Raw genomic sequence first — 27,347 nt, 5'->3', positions numbered from 1 at the left:
TTTATGTTCAAGATTTTTTATGACCCAGATCTTCTGGAGACCTACTAAACTTATTTCTTCAATTAATGACACCAATGTCCTCACTGAACTCCATATAGTTTATTTCAGATCACTGACCTACATCTTCTTGAAGTCTAATATCTAGTCTGAATGCAATTACTTCTTCCACATTTTTTCCAAATCTGACAGATTCCTGTCACAATTCCCAACGTGTTCTTTATTTCTACTTCACTCTGATCACATTGCATTGTGGTCTAAGAAAAAGATGCTTAGAATGGTGGCTGCCTGGGTACCCCTTTACTCCCCTCAATTTCATTTCCTCAGGAGAGGCTTCTTGAAGAAAATTCATGTTGTGGGGGCAGTGAAAAGAAAAGCAGATAAGCCTTCCAAAATCCATCTTTATTTGATCATATTCCTCATCTCATAACCCCGTGCCAAGCAAATTAACTAAATCTAATCTTCCTGTTAGATTAAAACAAAAAATAAGAATAGAATTCATATGGAAAAAATGATGAACTTTTATCAGGATAGCACACATGGAAAATACCAGAGATAATAAAGGCTTATAAAGTCAAATGCATAAAAGATAAAGTTCATTTCCTATACTGTGAGTTAATTTGATTTTAATGTAAAATTTACAAATACTTGACAGCCTCACAGTTAGTAAAATTAAGCCCAGAGCAATGAGGCATTCTAGACAGCTACAGAAAAGACAGAAAGGAAGTTAAATTTCTCAATAACAATACAAGCACTTGTAACATAACTGTCAGATATGCTCTGTGGTCCCACTACTAGAAAAATTTTTAATAATTATACATAATAAATTTGGTTGAAATGTTTACTATAGAAAGAACAAAACACACATACATTACTTTCTACTGAAAGTGCATTTTTTACATTATAAAAAATTATGTTATAAACCAATGACATTTGATCATGTAACAAAATTTATGAAGAGACTTAGATTTTGGTTTTCTGAAGGTCTAAGGTGCTTAATGCTGTGCTTCTTTCATAAATCTGCTTTTATATTCAAACATACTATAATGAAAATCAATCAGCAGAAAGCAGACTGCACTACTACTTCCAGGAGCTGGCACTATGCACGGATCTATAGAACGAGGTAATACATAAATTGACTGGGATGGGCAGAGCTTGCCAGCCTATTTCTGATGTTTGACTCAACGTGAAATGTCTCCAAGAAAGGTACAATGGACATGTGTGCTACAGGCTAATATGAACCTTCACTACTGTCACTCATTTTCTCTTCGTCTTCCCCATTTCATTACTGATATACATGAACCATATTAAGTTGTTCATTCAGAGAAGAGTCCATGATTTTCTCTGCAATTAGGGGTTATTGCATAAGATGTAATTAGTGACTATAATTCTAGCCACAGCATTTTGTCTCTTCTTTAGGTGAATCTGTAGGATGTAAGAAGTAAAAGTCACATAATAAACTAATCTAATATACACCTAAATAAAGTCATCTGATATAGCATTCTAAGCTATGTAGGTCACGTCTGTCTTCTTAGCCCTAAGAACTGCATGGGTATCTTCCTGAGACTGATAGCTACCTGACACACACATCCCTGAAAGCTGATGGGGATGGTGCTCAGGGAGCAGCTCACAGACAGGCAGTAATGGTTTCCTCCAGTCCCCACAGTCAGCTGTCAGCAGGGCTGGACTGAAGAGGCAGCTGTGTCCTAGGCTGTCCTAGTAATGTCTGCCTTAATTGTCCCTGCCAACTCCCTTCCTCTCACAGCTAAGAGTCAGTGCACTCAGCTGTCCCTGTGCCACAGCAGCTTTGCTGCCAGTCATGGCATCAAGCACTGACATGAGAACCACAGCTGAACTGCTGGTGAGCCACGTGTGGCTACAGGATTAATCACAGCAAGGGCAAAGTTACCCTCTACTAATACGCAGACAAAATTTGGACACCTAACAGAAGCATGTGGTATTAAAACTTACCATGTTTTCATTTTAGGCTCTGAAGACAATTCTTCATGAAGGTAAAAACTGTGCCATTTTATGGACTGCAGCAGCTCAGGAGACATTTTTTTAGAAACATCATAATAATGCCCAAACTTTGTAGATGGTGTTGGGCTGGCCTGTGGAAAAAACAAAACCAATTACAATAATCTATTAAATTATTATGTGTCAAATAAAATAAAACTTGAAGGAAACCTCTGTTTTTTCCCCTCATTCAGCTTAAGTATAACCTTCAAGTAGAACAACATTATCATGCTTATTAGTAAGTACTGGTGCCCTGTTGACATTATAAAATGTGAATTTTTTCACGCAGGAATCAGCCCTTACTGTTCCAGGTTGCATCATCTAAGTGTAGTCAGATACTTAAAAGAATGAATTCTTGCATGTTGCAGACAAATGATCATAAATTTCCAAAGGCCAGAGAGATGAAATGTACAGAGAACAATGTGTTCCACCTCATTTTTCAGTATCTGGCAATTATACAGCGTGACAGAAATATTTTCAGTTGACTTTGAAAATGTTTCACTTTATTTATAATAAGCAAGAAAAATTATCATTGCATCTTCATATATCTGATCTTAATAGCAAATCATAAAACAAGGAAATAGTCAAAACCTACTTTAAATTAATTAAATTTTGAATAAATAGGTAGTATAATATGTAGTATCCAAGTAAGTAGTAGCTGTATGAACAGGGAAAGAAAGCACCTGGCATAAATGTCAGGCACTATATAGTACTTTTAACGTACTTCCAAATCAATATTAAATATAATACAAATAATAACAATAATATTTATTAATAAAAATAGCAATAACAAAAACGATAACCAAGCTAGACCCAAATTTTATTAAAGCAAATAATCAGACTTTAATTTTGAAATCCCAGAAAATTGCTTATATATATCTAATCATAAGAGGCAGATTAGTTTTATTCAAAAAAGATAGAATAACACATTCTCTCAGTCACTGTTCCAATTTATTTATCAGCACCTGATTTTTAATGAAACGAGTCCAGCGCACGATAACGATCAAAATCTAAATATTTCAATGTAAAATGTAACTTTATTTAAAATGAGGATTCTGAAAGCAATTTAAACAGGGGCTGTTCTTTGGCCTATAATCTATTCTTTATCCGGATTACAGATCAGAATGTTTTTACTGCAATCTCTGCCAGAGCTCATCTTTTTATTGTGTACTTCCAAGCCCCCTTAATGTTTTAGAAAGGCCTTGACTAACTGAACTTTGATCTGATGTCTTCATTGAGAAAAGCTCCAGGTTGCCCATTTCAGATGCAAATCCTTACTGAGGCCCAATAGAGTTCAGTAAAGACAGCAAAAAAGAAGAAACAAGAAGTTTCCAGGATCCTCTTTGAGAATCCTGAGGCACATTGGTGTCCTTAATCCACCCTGCTGCATGGATTAAGGTAGGTGATAACCTCTCTCGATTCAAAAGAATAAGCACAGTGCCTACAAACTGGGTGGAGACCAGGATTTGGCTATAATAAAACACCATGCAATAAAAGCTCAGTCTATGTCAGAAGCCTGTGAATAGCCCTCAATGTACTGCATTCCCAGGCTTAGCAGGGAAGCTTGCAAAAAGCCTACCTGAATCAAGTAAGCATGAATAATCTGCCTTAGCAGAATGACCACGGAGAGTGCGAAGCAGAGACTTTTCCATCCCTCTTAAGCTTGATCTGATAAATTTATTAGTGGGTTGGAGGCTCAAGCCTGTTCTTCCCTAGATTCCTCTTTTTGCACAAGGAGAAATACACTAAATTGTCAGTGAGCAGAGTGTGCTTTTATGCTACCGTCTGCTGTTAATGTTTCTAATTGCAATACTAATGTGTTAGAAATCTCAGATTTAGGATGAATCAAGGCAGAAAATTGATTTCATGCTGTGACAGTTTATATATTGCCCCAAGAACATAAGCAGTTCATTCAAAAAAAAAAAAAAAAAAAAAAAGAAAATACCCACCCTGTCTTGCATTGCAAAATAGGCTGCCCATATACTCAAAAGTTTAAATGAAATTAACCTCTGATAGAGATGAAAGTAACAAACTGACAAATGCACTTCTAGCACAACAGAACCAGTTACTCTGACAGATTTCCTGTAAGTCTCTTGTCTTTTCAAGGTAGATGCAATAGAGAGAGAAACTGACAGTTATGAAGAGAACCAATAAAAATATCATGCATAAGAAGAAAAATGAGTTACCTAAATGGTCTGTATTTCCAGTAAATGGCAATACTTGAACTACTAATGAAAATCTGTTTTACTACTTCGGAATAAGAACTAAATTAGGTACCAAAAATACCCCAAAGACAGGTTTTACTCAGCGTTTTTACTTCATCTAAAGCAAGATATGGGACAGAGAAGTTTTCTGCTAACACAAAGTTCTAGTTAAAAGCAAAGCTATTTATCTCTTCCACACTTTAAAATACCAGAGAGTAGTTTTTACAATGTACTAGCTTATTAGTTCAATCAGTTTGGAAAATATGCCTTAAAACTTTATTCAATGCTTCTTTTTCTGCCAAAAGAAAATTTAAATAATGAATCATAATCAAAGTTGTTAATTAAATGATAGAGCCAGGTGTATTAAACATTCAGGGTGCTGCAAGGCCACATTGTAGTTTTCCTCAGTGGAGTGTGTTCACCCAGTTAATTTAGCACAAAACCAACATTTTATGAAAACTGCATTATGAGAAAAATATCATTTTCAAAACATTTTTCCCCAAATAGAATATCCTAGGGAATTTGACGCACAGAGAGCTTAAAAATCAGACTTTTATTTGCAAGTTTTAACATCTTAAATAAATTTAACATATACATTGACAATAGTGTACCTCAAATATTCATAATGATCGGCAGCTAACTTAGAAAGCAACAGTGATAGCAAGGGAAACACCCCACACAAGACTGACCATTTTATTCTACCTTGCATAATCAGATTTCACTGAGGACAAGTACATTATGCATTGAAAAGAAATATTACATTAGCAGAAAAAGTAATTTCTGTAACTTCCATGAAGTTCCAGAAGGTCAGTATGCACCTAACTGGATAATTTATATTTTTCTGTTTTGTTAGAACATGTACAAAGCATTCTGCAAGATTTTAAAACAGACAAGTGATTTTGGGGCTGGTTCCGAGTGGCACAGCAAGCTCCACAATAATAAAATTGATGAGATTAAATGATTACCCTAGAGGCTGTTTGATTTGGCATGTCACCATATATAAGTCTTTTCTGACACAACTGTATAGCCATGTCTGTGCAATTTCACAGAAAACCAAACATGCCAAGCCTTGTAAGATCATTTCATCACATTCCAATTATGTTTTTTAAGAATACAACTGAACTTACCAGGCAGTTATGACTACACCTAAATCAGACTCTATAAATGTAGGCTAAAATGTATAGACAAAAGTATTATTTTGTTGTTCTGGACAGTAAAAATTATTTAAGGTTGATTGTGCCACTGTATTAAATAAGATATTCACCATTGGAAATACATGATTCCAAAGCACTAAGAACTGTAAACTCTGAAAGACTGGCCACTGGGCTTGTTTCTTACATTCCCCCTGCACAGTGATTAGTTTCTAATGACAGTGAAGCTGATATAATCTCAAGTGCTTACTTTAGTTGTTATGCACATGGATAAGCAGGTCAACAGTTTGACACAGTACTTTCACTACAGAGAACACACATGTACTGTTGACTGATTCTGCTTAAACAATTTGTGTACAACTAAATTTGCCAAAAGTTTGCAAGTGACCAAAGTATTCAGACTTTCATAAAAAGCTGTCTCAATTTAATAATAGTCATTGAAAAATCCAACGGAGCTTTAATGGTTTTTAAGTTATTGTTGTTTGTAGGAAGTTTTATAGTTCCTGCAAACTCAAATTCCACTTGCATCTCTATATCTCTCATAATAGAAAAAAATACTGTGATGTATGATATTTCACCCTTGGGAGACTACCCTGTAACATTGTCCATTAGGAGTTCTGTTGGCTAAATGTGACTGAAAAGCCTTTGCTCTGCAGATTATTTTTGACTGCAAACTGGAAAAAAGTATGAAACACTGATTACCTCCATTTTTGGTAAATTTTGGTAGCGCCAGGCTATTTTCATAGAATCCTGAGAATCTTCAGACTTAGCAGCTGTTGCTTCTTGTCCCATTTCATTTCTGTAGTTATCATCAAGCAAAGGGGATGGAAGTTCCTAAAGGTGGACAGCAAAATAATGTCAGTGATCTACAGTAAAAACGGTAGCTAAAATTCTTATCTCCTCCAAAAAAAGGTCAGCTAATACAGTTATCTTAACATCATTGTTGTAAAATCTGGAACAAAACTCGATTAAAATAACTGTTCTGAAAGATTGGCTTCTGCTAATACTGAGTATGAAAAAAACCCCAAAATGTAGTTACTCTGAGGAAAATTAGAAATATAAGAGAATGCAGAATAGAAACGCTCTCACTTGGGTTGCTCTGAAAAAGCAAAGAGCACTGAGTGGATGTTAAGCACAGCTGTCAGAATTTATGCATTGGGCTTCTGCATCTGCTTGTGGAATGAAACACAACCAAGTTTTCTGGTCAAACTCCCCCACCCCTGTGTGTAAGTTGGAGAGTACAGGAACTCTTTATCTGCTTAAAATAGCTCAAGACTTATTTGAAAGCAAACTTTTCATTAAGGAAAGACTCCTGCGAGAGAACTGAGATGTGGTCTCAGTTTTTGGTTTAAGTAGAGGGCAGACACGAAACACTGAATTTAGGCAGAGCTAATACCCACTAGAAAAATCTATATTACTTTCACAGCTTCATGTAGGTAGACATGGTATAAGCAGACAGACATAGAAACAAGAAAATGAAAATTTAAATTAATCCATTCTAGGTTTAGTATTATGGTAATTCAGTATGAGAATAGAGGAAAGAAAGCCTGCATTTAGTTCAACATGGAATTTTATAAAGTATATGTGTTATTTTGTTTCTTTAGTGTACAGCAACACAACATCTACAATTATTGACAAAACTGAAAATAAATGTTTCTTATTTCAGGACAGTTGTTTCTGTCTCTTTCAGTGGTTGGTCAGTATAACCCAACCCCTGAGATAAAAGGTTGGGGAAGCTATGAAAACTTTTATGTAGTTCAATAAAGTTGCAGAAATAGAACTGTACCTATGTGTTCTAGCAGCTAAGCAGAAGATACAGGACACACCTTTGAGTAAATAATTTTATTTTATTTACTTTCTTTTTGCAAATGAACTGCAAAAGCCTGGGAAAGGCTCTTTATGAGAGTGGTTATGTACAGACATAAATTTTTAGATTTCTTACAGCACTTCTACAAGATACACTTGTATACAATATAGTCAAATAATTATGGCTATTATAAGCTTTATAAATAAGAAAGCTACACAGGTTTATAACTTTAACTTACTATTTACAGCTTTCATTAAATATACAGATTTATAAAAAATGTTTCAGTAAAAAAAGAAATTTACTTTATTCAAAGTTTCCTTATGTCTACTGTGAAATCAAGCAGGGCAACTTTCAAACTAAAGATAAAGATTTCTGACAGACAGGAGAAAATGTAAACAGAAGAGAATGAAAGGTTCCAAGAAAGTATAAATACAAACATGAGCTGACAAGTCTGACAAGGCATTTCACAAATGTGCAGATACAAATTATTTGCATTTACTTATAAGAGCATTATATAAAGTTTTCTTCTAAAAAAGAAGAAATGCTATTTTGAATTTCTAATTTTATAACCCAGATATCCACAATAAAGAGTTAATTAGTTTTATTTTCCAATGTAGGTGCTATTTTGAAAACAAATCACTGAACAGTTAAACTGTGATGCAGATTTAATTTCCTACTATGGCTATTCCTAGATTTAAACTGGATAAGCTGAAAAAGGCCTTTTTCAGTGAAGAGCAGCTGATACGTGATCACCTCAAAACATTCCTCAACTATAGAAATTACAAAAGTAAAAAAAAAATCAATCTTCATTTAAAGAGTGAGTTCTGTAAATGAACGACTGGAGGCAAACCCAGAATTTCCAGGTATCTTTGGCTTTCATTCACCAAGATCAACTGGCTCCCAGGTACTAGCTGCACCTTTTATAGTTGTGGGTAACCTCTGTCTTTCTGGAAACAAGTGCCAGCCACAGTTGGGAAGAAATCATGATACCCTGTCTAATAATTTTATTAAACTCCCTGAGCTTGCCCCTGTTTCAGCCCCTACCATTGATATGTCATTATCCACTCCTGCTGTACTATCAGTGGGCAGCTCTCACATCATCCCCAAAGCTGGAATCCAGGAAAGGGCATTTACCATTTGCCTTCACTGTAAGCAAAGACAAAACCAGCACTGATATTTTCTTAAAGCTACTTAATATTTTTCTGCTCTAGAATAACTGCTATTTATGTATTTTACACTAAAACAGAACAGCAGTCAAGACAAGAAAGGGTGAGGGCTTCTCCAGGTGACACTGACAGAACACAAGCTACTTCAACACCCTCATGTCACACTGAAAAAATTTCTTGCCTTGAAGTCAAAGGCAGAACAAAACCCACTTACCTGGCACCGTGTGGAAGGGAGACATTACAAATTCTTGCTGCTGACACCTGAGCAGCTCAGCCCCAAACAATCAGAGAGGGACACAGGATCAGTGCAACACAATTAGGCACTGTGGTGTGCCATAGCAGTTGCTAAGAGTGAAGCAGATTAAGAGATCAAGGAAAAATGGTTTCACCTGAAGCTGATAAAGATTTTGGCCGCCAGAGGTGAAAATCTAAGTATCCATTTAAAGAGCCTTTTTTTTTTTTTTTTTTTTTTGCTAATATAGTTTACATTTACCTTACAACTTAATATTTTATTCTGAGATAATAAAAAAGTTCATGGCAAAGAATAAATTATAAAATTATGGCTTAAACATGACTAAATTCATACAAAGCAACATGAGAACCTGTCACTCAGTACCATGGCAGTCAGCACAGGAATCAGCTTAGGTCTGGGTTTTTTTGTCTTGTCCCTTGCTGCCCCACAGAAGGAGCCAGGAGCACCTCAAGAAATCTCTCATACCATGAGCCAACTCTTCCGCTTTTCCAAAGCATGTAACAGTGCCTTATTTTTTTTTTTTTTAATAAAATAGGCAGCATTTCTTGGGGTCAACTAAAATATAAGTCTTTGCTATGCGGCTTGAACACACAAGAACGCAGACAAGTACTAAAGCTATTAAATGTTGCTTATTTGGGGCATTCACCCATGTCTAGAGATTTAGTAGGAAAAAAGAGAAAGAAGTTTGTTGCTATGTTTTAAAAGAAAAAAACATATTTTGAATAAAAATGTTTTTCTAAAGCACCAATACTAAATGACAATGCAATGAAAATAATTTTGTTTCATACTAACCAAGATTAAGAAGGGTTTATTGCAAACCTTAAATACTACAGCAAGCTTGAAATAATAATTTTATTAATAAATCATTTATCTTTGTAATAAACCAATGCACAACCCGTGTCTGCTACCAACCCAGGTCTTTCTCTGTTTGCTGCCACATTACTTTGCTTGCCTTATTTTGGCAGATGCAAGTAGCAAAATCATATTCAAACAGTTTGACCTCTCTCACTTCTTATGTTCTCTAGGGGATAATAAAATCCAAGACACAATCCCACAGCAGTTAATGAAGCTTAACCTCACACCCTCTTAATTACCAATGCATTACACCAACTATAGGCATCATACTCCTCTCTAAGCTATTTTACAATGCTAAAGAAGTACTTCTGTGCTATTCTTTAGCAACATAATCCAAGCTGTATGTGAAATCCTTCTTACATAAAAATCCTTTGATCCTTATGGGTTTCAATAACTGTGTAATTAACAGTACTTAAGAATTTAAACCATTATCTATTTATGTATCAATAAATACATTACTGACATGGTTTTATATAACTATTTTGCAATGCAGTATCACAGGTGGGATTAAAGAAACCTGAAATAAGAAAATATTAAAGGGAGTATGATTCACTGTTGATCTCTAATTGCAATGATGATTGCAATAGTTTAAACTCACATGAATTTAAGGCTCTTTTTCATTATGTTAATTTTTAGTATTTAAAAGACACCAGATGGTAAGTCAGGAAGGGTAAATATTTTCTTTTCAATAATGTATTATATAAATGTCAGTTTAAAGGGCCCTACTCCCAAAAGGGCGGAGGATTCTATTTTGATTGTAAACACTTGTGAAGACAAGGTCTATTGTGTAAGAACACAAATAACTGGATACAGAATATTTTGCCTTTCAGTGGCCTTTGTACAACAATTATTTCCATCTCCAGGTAAGACTGTTCTATAGAAGGTTTCTTTGACTTTCAAAAGGACCAAATAGATCTCAACACAGGATAATGTGAAAAGGGACATAATATTCCTTTGTTTTATGAAATAAAAGTGTTAATTGAAATTGGAGAAGTAAACCCTACAGTCAAGTCACAGAATTCTTTGCTATAACTTCCTTGCACTGTGGCTCCATTTCACAACATTGAAGCCCACAAAAGTATAGGAGAGATGTATATGAGAAGATGGTATTTATTTTTAATTGCATCTTTTTCTGAACCATGCAATTAATGCTTAAGAAATTTAATGATCAATATGACAAAAGAGAGAAGGACATGCTAAAAAAGAGCAATAAGAAACTAAATAAAAGTGATAATGCCCTGGTGCAAAATTCTGTAAACTCTGCTGCAGTGTATAATGCACTGACCCAAACAGTTTTTACATTAGCACAGTTTCATTACTAAGATAATGATAAAGTCAAGGACTGGTAGGTAGGTTATGTGAAATTTAAGCCAAAATTTATTTCCTCTAGTTCTGGAAAATCTTTTTATTAGATTGGTCTGAACTTTTGACAAAGACTAAGCTTTACACTTCAGGGAGTTCCCAGCGTGAGTACTGCTTAAAAGGATTTCATTCTTTTTAAACAGAAGCAATTATTTTTTTCCAGCATTCTTTTTCACACCCATGCAACTTCTCCTTCAGTTTATAATGCAGTTCTGTAACACAGAACATTACATTACAATATAATTAAAATATTTGAATTTTAATGTAGAAATATGCAAAATAAATATTCCCTTTAATGAACACGCAAGCAACAAAAGTAAACAGAGAAGTAAGAGCTATATAATGAAGAAATTAGATTTTTAAAACTATCAAACTCTGAGACAGCTGCCAGGGTTAGCTTCAACCCTAGTCTTTGTGCCACAAAGCTATCTTTTCTTCAGTGAGAGATAAAAGGTGGTAACTGTAATTGGGTTTCTGTGTATTAAGTGGTAAGATTTGAAAGCACACAACATCTGAACCAGAGTAACAAGCTCATAGACTTTAAAAATAAAATTGGAAACAAAAGGATAACAGGAATGCAGCTCTGCTTGCATATATCCTTTTACCTTTCAAGTTGTTAATGCTTTTAGTTGCTTTATGTAGTACCTAAAAAATGTCAGATGACAGAAAAATACCTCTTGCATTCATATACAGCTTCTTTCACAACACCAGAAGGCAAAGAGAGAGGAATGAGTTAGAATAGTGCTCTTTTCAAAATGGAAGCTTGGAGAAACATTTTTATGAGTGAAAAAATGTAAGCACCGTGGCTCGATGTACTTTGCTGGAATAAAAATGCCCACATAGACAGCTAAGATTCCTTTCAAGAGGTTGTTTGCATAGACAAGAACAGAACACTGAAGTTCAGTGGGTTGTTGCTGGAGATGTATCCCCACCATAAGCAGCAGGCTTATAGATTATGTAAAATGAAGTAGTTTTTTTCCTTGAAGTTTTTTTTCTTGTCTCTTGACCCTCTCTTGCAAGAGAGCTTCCAAAGGACAGTATCAACAGAGCTCAGAAGTAATTCCATGTTGAAAACAAAGTCTGTAAAAATGCAGTAATTGCACAAAGCATTCAGCTTTTCCATGGGAGATGAACACATGCAGCTCTAAACCTCTCTTCTGTCTGAGGCTCTCAGGTTCCCAATGGAATAACCATTCAGGTAACACTGGCCAGGTTACCACAGGGAAACTCTCTGGTTGGTGGTTTCTGTTTCCCAACACAGTAATCAACGAGTAAATCTTCCTCTTGAGACAAACTTTACTCAGGGTTCACAGTAAAAGAAACTTAACAGAAAATACTCTGTACTGCCAAGATGAGATTATAACTTGGAAATATTTTTTCATTAAAAACTTGGGAAAATCAGTTCCCTCCCGAAGTTTAGATAAAATTTTAGATACAGAAATTCTTCTATAGGCAATTTAGGCAGTTCTAGGACTCTATTCTCAAGCATATACACTACCTGCAACTTCAAATAGCTGGCATTAACTTTACAGTGCTAAATTAGAAAAATAAATACAGCCACTAAACACAATGAAGTTAAGGAAATAGATATAAGAAAAAAAAAACCCATCTACTTTATTAATTTCTCTTTGTTTTTAAGCTTGAGCACATGACAGCCTTTCATAATCTGCATTCTATACATAGAAAGGTAGGGTACTGGAAAGGCAGCATTAAGGTATAATGTTTTCTTCAGTCATTTTATTATTGAATTAGTTTTCCATTTACCAAAGCAATCTATTTTATGATCAGTAACAGAAGTATGCTGTACTATTTTGTGTGTTATATACTGTTCCCAGTATTTATGTCCTCATAGTAAAAACTTCCCTTTTGTTGAAGAACCTAGATTGAACAGAAATGCTTTCAAATGTTTAAAATACTTTCTAAAAAACATCATGTATATGGTTCTGTAGGTTTTACCAGGGCTGTATAATTTTTCAGCATTACATCTTAATGCCAATTTCCTGAAGGAGCTTTGACTACAAAAGGCATGAATATGTTTTCAAAGGATGATGGATAAATTGGTGGGTGGTAATATAATATATCTTAGGCAGCTGATCAGGGCTTTTTATCCTCTGCTTGTCTTTTAGTTATACACAATTTCAAGATAATTATGGTGTAGAAGAATGTCTTTTCCCCTTCCTACTACCAGCAATATTTGTCTTGGTTATAGGTTCAAGAAACTTCCAATCACATCATAAAATTAGAATAGGGGAATCGTGGCATCTCAGCAGAGAACTGAATGTATAAATAGACTGACCACACAGTATGGACGTCAGGAAGTTAAGGAACTGCCTTTCTGTAAAACAGCAGTTAATTAGCACACTAGTTACAGAATATATTCAATCCATACTTGAACTTTATAAAAGAAAAACCAAGCATAAAATGTGTAAGTCACATTGATATGTACCACATGCATGTTGCCTTTCCAATATGGAATACAGGCCAATCAGATACTGAATACAAATTATGTGTCTCATTAGCTAAAATACAATGGTATTCAACAGTCAGACTCCTGATTTGGTGGCCACCAAGTCCAAATCCCAAACAGCTCATTTTTATGACAGCAGAGGACTTCTTGAAACACCTGTGAGATCTCTGGCCAATTCCAGTCTTAGATCAACTTTTTCCAGTGAGATAAGTATTGATTTTTAGCTAAAACATACTGAAAGAAATACCTAAGCTTTCCAAGTGTGAAAGTATGTAATTCTCCAGGTTGATGCTTAGCATATTACAGGGTTACTTCACTGAAACAATTTCAAGACAGCAGTACAAACCAGAGAAATCCACTCAGCTGTGCCTTAAGCAAAGAAAGTGTTAAATAGTCAAGTTAAGAGCAGAAAAGCATAGACAAGAGTGCTGTTGGATATATATAAAAAAATAGAGCTAGTCTTTCACCCCTTATCAAATGTCAAGATTCCAAACTCATTTGGCCATGGGAGGATCTTACTCAGTTGTCTAAGAGATGGAGGAGGCTAGTGAGCTAATTTAATTCCCAAATCTGGCTAGTGTTACTACTCCTGGTCTTCCCAACAAAGTCTTTTGAATCACCACGATTAATTTCTCACTACACAATATATACGTGCTAAAATGTTTTTAAATTCATCAAGAGAGCACAGCTTTACTTGTCAAATGCTGTTTTCTTTACCTTTAAGATGCTGTCAGGATGCTGTTTCGCAGAAGCAACAAACAACTCATGTCCACAGACAACTCCCTCTGCGAGGAAATACTTGAACAGCAAATGGGAGTAAAGCCCATATTTATCTTCCTCTGTGAAAACAAGAATGGTTGCAATTTTTTCTTTTTTTTTTCCTGTTAGATAAATCACCCACCTGTATTTTCATACACTATAAAAGCCCTTTTTGTCTTCCTCCTATAATATACAATGTACAACAGAGATAACAGGAATAATAAAGCAAAGTACTTGCTTGATAACAGTGCAGTCCTAATTTTTCAGCCCAGAGAAATAGTTCTCAATCATGTATTTGATGCTAAGATACAGCAATAGAGCTATCTTCCCAACAGGGTTTCCCATCACTATCATCTAAGATTCTTGAAATTATGATTTAATGGCAAAAATCTTTATTCATTTAGGAGAACTATATAAATCCTTATATTTTAAATGCTAAAATATTAATCAACTTATTTTAAATATATATTAATTGATGCTTTTCAAAATTTAATATTTGGCATGCTAAAGCTATATAAAGGTATTATTTATTGTAGAGACATTCTTATGTGTTTCTTTCAAAAGAGTGAGAACTTCAAAAATAAGCAAAACAAGTGGATATATTGAAAAAGTAGACAATTTGCAATGCCATTTTTAAACACTAATCAGAGAAAAATCACAAACACATTCAACAGATGTATGAAGTTACAGTTTAATAAAGCAATACTTGTTAGCAGGCAGCATGAATACCAGCCTATTCAACTACAAAACCAAACTCCCACTGACTTCAGAAAGGTTAATGTTTCCTTCAGCTTCCTTTCTGCAAGTTAGGTATCAGAAATTACCAGAACTAGAAAGTCTTGATGAGTTTCATACAATTAAAACGATTTCCTCCCTATTAGAAAGCATTTATGAAAATATTAAAAGAAAAAACAGAAAACTGATAACAAAGGCTGAATATAAGAAAGCTGTTATTAATACCTAACTTGTAAAAATGCTAAAGAATGAAAAAAACCCCACAATATAATTTTATATGCTCCAGAATATGTTTTGGATCTGAAGAGTCAAAAAGAACCAACGAAGTGGAGCGGGAGGAAAGGCAGAATGGAGGTGTAGATTCAGAAAAGAAAAAAAAAAGCATTAATAGCAATGGGAAAAGTGAAGAAACAAATCACAAACAAACAGTGTTGAACTGCTACACTCCAAATATCATGCAGCATTCTGACACTTTCAATACTTAGATTATCAAGAGAAAGAAATTCAGACCACAAGTTTTCAAATTCACTGGAGAAGGAAGAGTTCTCTCGGAGATATTCCCCATCCTCCATTGATTGATTATTGGGCAAAACAGAATTTATTTACTGCTTTTTCAATTTCCCCTTTAAATTTAGTGTTTCTGATCTTTCTTTGGTTAAAGATAAAAGGTATACACTTAAAATGTAGAACATTTATTTCTTTTATTTCTTCTACAGAATAATCCTCAACTATATAGCACCAAGATTACATACTTGGTTGTTTAATACTTACTTAAAGAGAAATACTCAAAGTTTCTGTTTTGTTAAACCAAAGAAATCAACTAGAAGTGACTCTTAAGCAACAGTTCAAGATAGAGAAAAATGCTTCACGACACACTCACCAACATAGGAAATTACATAAATCTGGACATTCAAATAAGCCAAAGGGAATGCTGTAATTACAACACTATTGCTACAAGTACTGGCCATTGATGTATCCAGTTTATTCTATAGTCTGAGGGTTTGTATTACTGTACTTCACCTTTGATACTGTTATCTGCTTACTTGGTCATATTTGTACTTCAAATAATACATTTATCTTTTTAAAAAACATGGACAGATCAGTATCATGAAAAGTACAGAACTGGCAAAAGCTTATTGTTGACAGCACTGGGTTCTTTATTAGAATTTCACCAGGACCTATTTCCAAAAGCATTACAGAATTACAAACTGCAATTTCCTTGTAAGTTTGGAGCTCCCAATGAAATAGTTTATATAGTTTACTCTTGCTTGCTTAAAAAAAACATAAATAGTCTTACTGAAAGACTGTTTTCTTAGTTACCCAGACCCATACATTGTACTGTGACTGAGGATGTAGATCCCTGTGAGAGTAGGATGGAGTTCAGACTCCATTCAGGTAAAACTGAAGCAATATTGTTGCAGAAGCAAAAGTAGAATTGGTACTGTCTAAAGTTTTGAAGAGTGTTACAGTCTTTTTGTAAATGTAGTCTTTGGACCATGCTTAAATCTTAAACTGCTTCAACAGAAGGACAAAACCCCTGAGATACAGAGTAATTCTTCCTTATAACTGGAGTCCATGAACACATAGAGCTCCTGCCCATAAACACTGGCTCTCTAGTTATTTATGCTTCAGTTGTTTACTGCAATATAATTTGTAATATATTATTCACAATGTATTGACTTTCATCTATGAAGCTTGCAATTTAAGACCCAAAGACCTCTAGAAATCAGTGACAGCACGGTATCTACTTATTAATTTCTTAAAAAAAAAATAAAATTGTCTGAGCTACCTGAAGAAAGCCACCAAACCTCCCATATAATCACATCACTGCAGCAGATGTCAGTGGAGGGAGAGAATTTTGTTAAACCTCCCTCTCTTGGAAGAAACAGAAGAAAAGTAACACTGGGAAGGTGCTCTGGAAGGAACCTCAGCTATAACATTTATGTCATCCTTTGTGAATCAAAACTCTTACATTTTATGGTTTGTGCATGTGCAGGCAACTACACAGAGAGTCCCTCTCAATCATCATTTTTATGTTAATTATCCTTTGGTCAGTAAACAATATGCTCAGTTCTATAATATGGAAGCTCCATAAAGTATGGAAATATAAGAAAGCATACTGTGTGATGATGCTTATTTAACTAAACTGAGAGGAAATAAGGCTTTAGTAATTAAGAAGAATTTTTACTCAAATTTTATTTGAAATGCTGAAATGTTATAACAATCTATAGAAGTGAAGCAACAGGGAACAGGGATATAAACCCTTTTACTGACCTATCCAAGATTATTTTGTTAAGTGATTGACTTTTTGGTGATATAACAAGAGGTTATATAAAGAGGTTCTTACACTGCCATAACTTTCCAAAACATATTTTGCAAAACAATAAGGAATTTTCAATTAAGCAAACTAAAAGTGTTTAGATTCAGTGTAAGGATACATCATTTTAGCATTAGCCTTTCCTTTAGTCTTTTAACATTGATTTTCAGAACTTGCAATGAGAGTAGGAAAAGAACTATTGGGGAGTGATCTAAATATAAAACACCTCATAGTCTGCTACAGTACTCTAAGGATTAAATGTGTCTCAGAAAGCCTTTACAAACAGTGTATCTTGAATTGTTAAAGTCAATGCATCTGTAAGAATCCCTCAGTTCTTCAATTTGTCACATAGAGGATGGCTTTTTATTGATTCATTTCTAGGTCACTAAACTTTTGTGGTATTCAAAAGATCTAAAGTGCACACTATGGGGCTTTTCTGATAGCATCCATTGTACCCCAGCTTCAATAGTTACATTACTATTCAAAACCATATGGTACAGCTTTCTTCTTGTAAATAAACAAACAAATCATTTAGCACAGGTACTTCAGTAGCCCACTGATTACTTTCATAGATAAATTGAATTAAATTCTTTGAAGTATATTTGCTTCCTGAGAACACTTGGACTTACTATTTGGATGGCAGGGATGAATTCTCAGCTGTTACCTTTACTTTTCAAAATCCATAGCCAAAAGAACCACCTCCATTCCATATGTACAGGAACTGACACTTAAATGTGTTTAAGACAAGCCTGGACCAAATCTTTATTCTTACCCTCCACACTAAAGAGCTGCCCCATCAGAAGCTGTCATTGTTATCTTTAATTCTAGCTAATAAGGCACATAAAAAAGTAAGACTCTGGCAGCTGCAGACTCTCTTCTGGGTCCAGACACTGCAAGTCACACAACAGGCCACAGCTTTCTCGATTCTTTCTGAACAAAGAGTGATCTACAGCTAAGTAGCAGGTGAGTAACTAGTGAAGCATAAAACTATACAAGGAAAAGAGATTATTTACCTAGAAGTTATGCATATTGTCTCCAGGATAAAATCTCTTCTGATCCTACAGATAAGGACATAAATAAAATAGTTTATTGTTATCATTATCCACTGGTCTCTTTCCACAATGACATGCTTTCATGAAGAAAAAGCAGTATTGGCAGTATCACTGCACTGAATTCCAACATGTAACCATGTTGAAAATAAAGAATAAAGACCAATTCCTATTTATGTCTCTTTTCACCCCTACACTGTGTAGGCTAATAAACACATAAGACACATTCCCATGTGCATGGACTGTTTGTAGATACCACTCAGAGAAATCAGTGGTATCTCGTGGTGGTCTCAGTGGGTCTTGAAAATATATACACAATTTTAAGGCACTGAACTTTAGCTAGAGCACAGAAAGCAAAGAAAGCAAACCTGAGTGAGGCTCTGTAAATCTATAACTTACATAAAAACTGATGACAAAAAATATATCTGATTATGGAAATTGATAATTAAACAAGTTGCCATAGGAAAAAATCTCTAGCTATAGCTGCTCCCTCTGCACAGAGGTATTCATGTCCCAAGTGAGGGATGGACAATAATCACTACAGCCTGAGGAACATCAGAACTCAGGAACAAAATCCATAAGGTAACAAATATGTATAGATCATTTTTATAATAGCTGGCTTTTAAGCATAAGTATATTAAATAGCATGAAAAACTCCAAATGTAATTTGTAGTATTATATGAGCTTAAAATTATGTGAGCTATAAGAGAAAAAGACTGCAGAAATGTAATGTACAGATAGCTTTTTTACTGCAGAAAGTCTAGACAGGTTGCCCTAAAACTGCCAAAAGCCTGTCATAGCCTATCAGTATTGATCATTGTTTCACCAAACAGGTCTACAGTATGGTATTGTGACCTAAGGTGTGTCTTTCTGTAGCTATGAAACATCTCTCTGGATTGCTGCAGGTTATAAGATGTGATTACCCTAATAATCTCAAATTCCATTTAAAAGATACATTTCTAATGTCCACATTGACTAAGCTTGAGGGGATATACTCTGTGTCACTTGCATTTAATTAGCACATGCCAAAACAGAGTTGTCAAACATACAGGTTACAATAATTGGCATTTGGCCATACTTCAGGACAGTGAATTCTGACTACTTGTATTTTTGTAGAATTATATTTAGCAAATCACTGTTTTGTACCTCTCCAGAGATGATAAAATCAATTATATTGACAAGTGAAGAGAGCTCTTACCAGTCAGGTTAAATTGCATGTCTACCAAAAATAATAGTAGCTAATTAAAGTAGCTGAAACTGCTTCAAGGCTTAGCATGTACAAGTATAGACCTGTTTTTAACCAGACAACTTTCACTTCTAATAACTGACCTCAGCTACCAACAATAACCCTCTTATAATCTTTTAAACATTTATCCATCAATGACCTAGAGCATCTCAAAGGTATGCAAGAATAGGTTGTTAGAGGGTACCCAGGACAGACCTTTTTGAGTGCACTGCAACTTACTAATGCAGAATTTGTTATATAAATAAGGTTTATATTTAAAAACAAATAAACATCCTCCAGAAAACTCTTCCTGAGGCTGGCAAAACAGCCATACAACAGGTCGGAGTGCTGGAGAGAGGGGAGGAAGGAAAGGAGTGTGCTTAGTCAACAGCTATACCATTTGTTCATTTTGAAAGGGGAGATTCCTCTGGGAAGTTAATCCTCTGGAGCAGTTTAAGAGGAAACAACAAACAAGTAGTGTCAAGTTGAACAAACTGTTTTGATAGTGTTCAGATTTGATTTCACACAGTGTCAGAATACTTCTTTTATCACTTCTTATAAACCCAGTACAGTAAGATTTTTTTAAATTAAAGTACTAGATCAAATTCTAAACGTTCTTGCTATAGGAACAAAACCCAGGAAGCTTCAAGCTTCTGTTGTAGCTAGGATCTTGCAAGAGACTACCATGTGCCTCAATTTTCTAATTCTCACATAAATAAAACACTGTCAAAAATACATTATAGAATTAAGTTGAACTGAAATTCATAATAAAGAGCATAATGATTTAAGTTTAAAATAATTGTACTCTTGTATTTCAAACAGCATTTTACAGTCTTATAAAGTAACCTGTGCCATTTCTACATCATGAGAACAGATAAAATAAATATTTTAATACCCTGAATCTACTATTATTTGGTTAAATTAACCAAGATAATGTGTCAAATAATGAAGATGAGCATTTTAATTTGCAAAGAGAGCTAAGCTAAAAGTAATGCAATTTATTCTTGCCTTAGAGAATATTGAAGGAAGGGGGAAGAATTTAACCTTTTTGTAACACTTGGAGTACAACGCAGAAAGATCTTCATAGGAGGTTTATCACTGACAGCTCCAATCCTGTATAATATTCAGCTTGCCTAGACTAATCTCATGACAGAATTTTTTTGGTATACTGACAGGATATTCTAACAATGCAGTTACAATTCTGCCTGCACCAACTTTAAAAACGAGTCTAGAAATTTTTTAGACTAATGAGTCATGAATAAATATAGTTCTTACCTTAAGACTTCTTGTGCATAATTATATGTTTCAAAATAATATATGGTAAGTCTTATTTGGGGAAAAAAAAAATCTTTCAAACGTAAAAGACAGATTCTCCATGTTGCTGTGAAACTAAGTTGAATATTAGATCACAAATAAACAACCAACATAGAGGATAAGTACATTAAGACCTCCTATGGCTATTGAAAGCTATGCATACAGGGAAGGAGAAAAAATCAGGTAAAAATTCTATAATTTTCAAATCATTGAGTCTTATCAAGTGTTTCATTAGAACACATTAGGACAACTGCCTCTGTGTGACAGAAAAGTCTCCACTCTTTGGACAAGTTTTCTATCAATTTGGGAGAGCCAAGAGTTGAAAACCAGTAGCACCAGCTCAAGGGACAACAGGAGTGTGTAGACAAGAATTGAAGAATTTTGGCAGTTTCTTTCAGCAATATTTAACTCTTGTATCAATCTATTTTTCTTAAAAAAGCTGAACTTAAATGGTAGCCATTATACAAGCAGTAACCTACATGGAATTAGGTGATGTCAGTTAGTTTTTCTGACAGGCAACTATTCAAATTACTTAATCTGCACCACAATATACACTAATTTATATACTTTATGTAAAAATCAAAATTCTCTAGGGTTCAGCGAGACAGCAACCCGTTTTTAATGATGGATAGAATGCAGAAATAAAAACTAGGCTTAAAGTAACAAGCCATAACGTGCAAATACCCTGCTCACTAGAAGAAAGAAAATGCTGTTCAGTTTCTAGTGCAGGTTCACACATGAGACCTATACAAATAAAAGATAATATGATGTGAAACAAATAATGGCTGAAAAAGATTTCAAATATAAGTTCTCCCCAAACCTTACTATTAGGTTCTCTAGTGTTAAAGACTAATTAAAAATCTTACAACAATTGAAAATATTTAACCAAAAGTCTAGATACAAATGCAGTCTCCCAAGTGATAACTGCAAACAGTGAAAGCAAACACAGATAGAAGTGGGGATCACACCATTTCCATCCCTTTCAGAAAATAACTGAAAATTACTCATTAAATCTTTCCTAGGGCTGAAAAGCTACACTCTGAACAGCTGCTGGCCTACTGATGCCTATCACTAGAGACATAATGTGTTTGTCTTTGCATCAATTTAATGTCAATGAATTTGAAACAATATTATCAGAAATACTTCAACAGATCAGGAGACTAAACTTTGTGGAAGTAAAAAGCCTGCTACAGAACATCAAGAAAGGCTTCCATAAGCTTTCTTTTAGTTGATTCTGGCAATCAAAAGATCAAACAATTCTGCATTTCACAACTTCCTCAGAAAGCCACATTTAAAGAAACCCCACATCTATCTGATGATAAACAGTCTGAATCTTACAGGAAAGCAACTATTTTAGAAATACTTAAATAATTTGAAAATTTTCCTATAAAGTCCTGAAATTTGCTACATGCCCTGCTTTCAAACACAATTCTGTAGTATTTTTGGGAGCTCAAACCTGTCTAAAATTAAGGTTTTGATCCATCTCTAGTAATTCTTGAAATAGCCAATATCTTCTCTTCAAGACTATCCAAAGTCAAAGGGCCCAAAAGTTATACTTTATTAAAGTCTGACTTTGAAAAACAATGAAAACACAGATCATGCATTTGATAAATAGATTAAAATGAGCAAAACACATCAGAAAATGGCTTTAAGTATCTATATATTCTATACTAACCAATAAGAAGAAGGGTTCCAACAGCTATGCCTCCACCTGGAAACAAAAGAAAATGAAGAATAAAGTAAGACTACATTTTAATACTATGTTAGAGAACAATTAAGTTTTCTTAGTTTATAAGTCAAAGAAAGGTGATAACGGGGAATTTAAAAATATAAAAGTGAACAACATTTTAATTACCTTTGCAATACTTCCTACAATTCTCTATTATGAAATAATTATACATTGCATGTAATTATATATTACACGTTACAATTACTTTCACAATATACTGTACTATCATCAGTGTGGTAAAAAGATCCTGCAGAGCTCTCTGCAACTGCACTCAAGTCCTACAGTAACGACGCACGGGCTGAGCCAAGGAATTTCTACTTGGATGACTCAAGCAGGTAACCATACTCCAAAGTAAATCTGTATTAACCAATACCACCATGTGATGCTCCTTTGTATTATGAACTATGCATGTAAAGTGACCTACTAACAGGCTAGCAAATTCCACCCCAAGTCAATGAGGCAAAATCCTGCCTCTGCTGTTTTTGTTTTATTACCAGAACCCAGAGATGACAGTAAGACAGGAGGGATTCCACCCAGTGAAAGAGGTGGAATGAAAGATCATAAGCATCATAGCACACAACTAAAAAATCCCAAACTATTAAAATCTTTTAGAGTATGCCTTGGAGATAATAACAAGTCTATGGATGCAGATTATTGAAATATTTGTTCCAAAAATAAAAGTATACTCAGCAGACCAAAATATATGACATGGCTACTATTATTTTTCTTTTTGCTTAAAGAACTACACTCAATGCTTATGTTTCAGTCCCAGATGACTAAATAATAGTCAGAATAATCCCAATATATTTTGATAAACAGATTCTCATCCGATTGGTTTTGACTGTGAGGAGGTCCAGAAAAAAAAATCTATGAACTCCCATCCCGATTGCTTTATTTCCTCCTCAAAGAGACAGCAAGCACAATTATGTAGCAGTGGTTTGAATGGCTGTTGTAAGAAGGCACTTTAACCAAGATGTTGAAAGAAAAATTAATGTTTTATTTCAGGTGAAGAATAAATTGGTCTGTAATCTGAATTCCATCACTAAAAATAGTGGAATAACTTGAAATCAGACTCCAACTTCTCAGTCTTTACCTCTGCTGGTGGCACTACAAATGCCTGTCACACCTGTAATACACACCCAGAGGGAAGGAAGAAAGGCAACTTCTCTCACAGAGGCCACAAAGTGCAAATACTGTTGCATAATAATATCTGAATTAAGCCACAGCAGAATCACTTTCTATTGCATGTTGTATTACAATTTGAGCAGTACCCCACAGTCCAAAGGTTTCATCAGCTCCTGATTTCATAGTTGTAGTTCAACAAATTACAGAATTTTTTTAAGCTACGCTCCTGAGTCAAGATGTACAAATACTTCAGCATTAAAAGCAAGCTTATCAATTAATTATTTTCCAGATAGTAAAAAACTCCTCCAAAACATAAGTAAAGTTTATCAGAAAGTTAGAATCACACATTAAATCTTCATGTTCTTATCTAGCAATTGTTCCATTTTATTTGTTCAGGACATACAATGCAAATGAACCCAAAAGCTACCACAAAAAAGAGCAAAATCAGAAATTATACGAATGGTTGATATAAAGTATGCTTCTGATTTTCACTGCTTTCCATTGCAATTCTATGCAGACAAGACTTGTTTAAAACCAGCGCATTCTACACACAGCATAGAAAAAAATAGCTGAAAATTACAATATTTTTACCAACTTGTACCTTGAGATAGAAAAGATGATCAAACCAACTGTAAGTAATATATTCCCTCATGGCAATAAGGACTTAAACTCTTGGTTATAAAAAATCTCAACTGTAGCCACCACAGAAACCGTATCTATTTTGCTTTTAAATGGCTTGCAGGAGAGAACTTTTGTCAAACAGAACCTCAGCCCAGTCAAAACTCACAGCTGTATTTTCAGATGATAAATCATAAAGACTTTTCCTACAAGCCAGAGTTGTAAAATATCTGCACCTAACCTGGTTTACAAAGACAAACTCAGGTCAGAGGACTGACTTTACATTATCAGATGTAGTGCACAGTTTGAACAAGGGTCTTCTATCAGATGGAATGTAAAGCTGTTGCAGTTACCATGGTTACATATTTATACTACAAGGAAGGAGCAACAGTAATAATATATTAAACAAACAAACAAAAAAAAAACCCCAAACAAAACAAAACAAAAAACAAAAAAACCCAGAAGACAGGAAAAAGTAGCAGGACCGCTGGCAGATAGAATGAAAAAGATGAGGCAATATCTTCAAGTTTCTGAAGAAAACTGTTGAGAACTTGCAATTCTTTATAATTTTTTCTATTTTATTTTTTTCTTTGCCATTACCCAAGGCAGTAGTACATGTAAACAATTAAACAAGACTTGTAACTTTCTGCATCCCTACTTATAGCAAGCAGATTTAAGATCTTACAGACAGAACACAACTGCAAGTTGAGAAGTGTCCCCATTGCTTTCAAATCCTATCTGTGACCTTTTTTTCAAAAGGCTTGAAACCAAGCATGTGACAGTTATATTATACAATAGTTACAACTCATTACAGAGAACTCCTTCAGCACAAATCAAGCATTTATCATCCGTAAACCTGAATATAAAGCCTGGAGATGTAAATAGTGCCTGAAAGGGTAACATCGGATTTGAAATCCAGCACCTATCTACTTCTTTTTAAACAAAATATAATTATTAAGAAGAGCTATCAACAATTATATAACAAGTCAGCCAGTAGCTGTAGGGCAAAATAAATTCCTTCATGTATTCTCTGCTTTTTCTTCTTTTCAAGAGTTTCTAATTAGACCAGTGTCTCCTAATATCATGCTTTACTTTACTCACACCTATTCATAAGCTTTAACTCCATATCTGGTAAATAATAGCATAATTGGGTTGCAACTCCTGAACAAGGCAAACTTAAACCCAAGCCCAAAGGTAGAGATCTAGAAGACTGCCTGGTGACCACTAAAAAATTATACCTATGAAAGATACGAGGCCAAACCACTTTATAGTAACCTCCAGCGGGAGATGAAAGAAAAAAAGTAATAGCTTTCTTTAAGAAACTCATAAACAGCATGCTGCAAGACAGCTAGGAAGCATTGCCACACACATTGAAAACCAAAAAGAAGGGGGACAAGTACAATACTTCTACAATCACCAGCACAGTCAGAACCTCAGTCAGTTGGTGAAGGGATGTGACTTATTCCCCTTAGTCAGCACTCATAAGATCACATCTGGAATACAATATCCGGTTTGGGGGTCAATACTCAAAAGTGGAGGACATAAGGGAGTGCAGTAGAGCGGAACCAAGGTGGAGCAAATGACTCGAGGAGTGGCTGAAGGAACTGGGCTTGTTTAATCTGAAGAAGAGAGGAAGATCTAAGAGCAGCCTGCTGGCACCTATGAGGAGCTACTGAGGCTGGATGGTTTGTTTCTAACAATACCTAATATCTGGTTATCAATGGAAATTTTATTACAGTACAGCATGTCTGGCATGAGTGCTTCCTGGCTGATGTATTCAGCATCCAGAAATCAGTTGTTTATGGCCTAGGACATTACCAAAGATTTTACACAGGAATAGAGTTTTCCAGTTTTTCAAAGATGCCACCACCCAGAAAACATCTTAAAAGTATTTTCAGAAGGATGGCAATCGCTGATGAAAGTATTCCCTACCAAACAGACACACACACTTATACAAAAGACACAGAAGTGTGATTCTCCTTAAGATGCACAGGCTGTAAAAACATCTTTATAAAACACATACAACTGTTATATTTATTGTTACTCATATACAATATACTTAGAATGAAAAGTCATGTATTCCATGAAGCTCTCCAAGAATGAATGAACAAAGTTAAAGTCAATTTTTTTCACTTAAAAGCAGTCCTATCTATGTACACTGAAAAGGTACAACATCATTAGTCATAAAGATTATACAGCCCTAGTGCATATAGACGCATATAGCACAAATATGCATACAGCACATGATGTTTGTAACAGTGACATTAATTAATTCCCAATCCAAGTAAATGGTGCAAGTTGATGCCACAGATTATACCACAGCAAGGATCAGTCCAAGCAACCACCCAGCATCTTGACACTGACAGCAGGCAAAACCAGATCCACAGATAGCAAGAACAGCATCAAATCCATGTAACTTATCTACATGGGGCATTTATAATGATGCAGCAGTGGTGAGCAAGGCAGAGAAGACACTGAGCATCCAGTCTCATGGTCAAATGCATCCCAAATATTTCCACACTGCTGAAGAACCAGAACTACACCACACTCTCCTACGAGTTAATCCACCAGACGTTTTTCCTGACGGAAAACTTCAGATCCCTTGCTGTGACAGTTTCTGGTGTTACTACGTACATTTAAGGGAGCAGCTTTGCACTCTACAAAGGTTGCTCACACCGACTGAAAGGAGCTGGAAATGGCCCCTTCCCTCTCCACACCTGGACCGCCTGCCGCCTCCTCACACGGGGCGGGGGGGGGCTCAAGGCGGGAAACGGATCCTCCCGCTTCACCCCTTCCTCTCCTCCACCCACTCCCCACCCGTCCCCCAATCCCGGGAACTGTGGGAAGGAAGAAAGAAAAAAAGAAGGGAGAACCCTGCAGGAGCAGCGGAGGGGGCACGGAAGGCAAGTGACAGGCAGGGCCTGGCAAAGGTGAGGGCGTGGGGAGGAGGAGGGGGAGCGAGAGAGGATGAGGAGGGAGGGAGAGAGGGGCAGCAGCCGCGTCCCGGGTCCCGCTCCCCACCAACCTAGCACACAGTCCAGGGAGGGGACCCCGCTGGAGAGCAGCAGCTGCCCGTTGCGAACAGACGGCCGGGTGCCCGCGACCGCGGCCAGGCGGCTGCCACCCGCGGCCTTCCGCTGGAAGCTGGTGGCCCCGCGGCCCCGCACCGCCCCGCCGGCCGCCGGGGCCGCCGCCATC

General features: G+C 35.5%; 1 protein-coding gene across 1 annotated transcript in view; it reads right to left on the bottom strand.

Annotated features, from left to right (window-relative positions):
• The window catches only part of ELP4 (elongator acetyltransferase complex subunit 4), a 105,695-nt gene extending 78,349 nt beyond the window's left edge, over positions 1-27,346 (bottom strand). The window contains exons 1-5 of the mRNA XM_030451031.1: positions 27,175-27,346; positions 22,353-22,388; positions 13,996-14,117; positions 6,071-6,202; positions 1,969-2,108 (exon numbers count right to left, since the gene is read on the bottom strand). Of these exons, the coding sequence (XP_030306891.1) occupies positions 1,969-2,108; positions 6,071-6,202; positions 13,996-14,117; positions 22,353-22,388; positions 27,175-27,346 (602 nt within the window). The remainder of the gene's footprint in view (positions 1-1,968; positions 2,109-6,070; positions 6,203-13,995; positions 14,118-22,352; positions 22,389-27,174) is intronic.
• Position 27,347: the final 1 nt, after the last annotated feature.

Source organism: Calypte anna, chromosome 5 (assembly GCF_003957555.1).
Source record: "Calypte anna isolate BGI_N300 chromosome 5, bCalAnn1_v1.p, whole genome shotgun sequence".
Classification (NCBI taxonomy): Eukaryota; Metazoa; Chordata; class Aves; order Apodiformes; family Trochilidae; genus Calypte; species Calypte anna.
The sequence above is the reverse complement of the archived record's forward strand: the minus strand, read 5'-3'. Positions and strand labels throughout refer to the sequence as shown.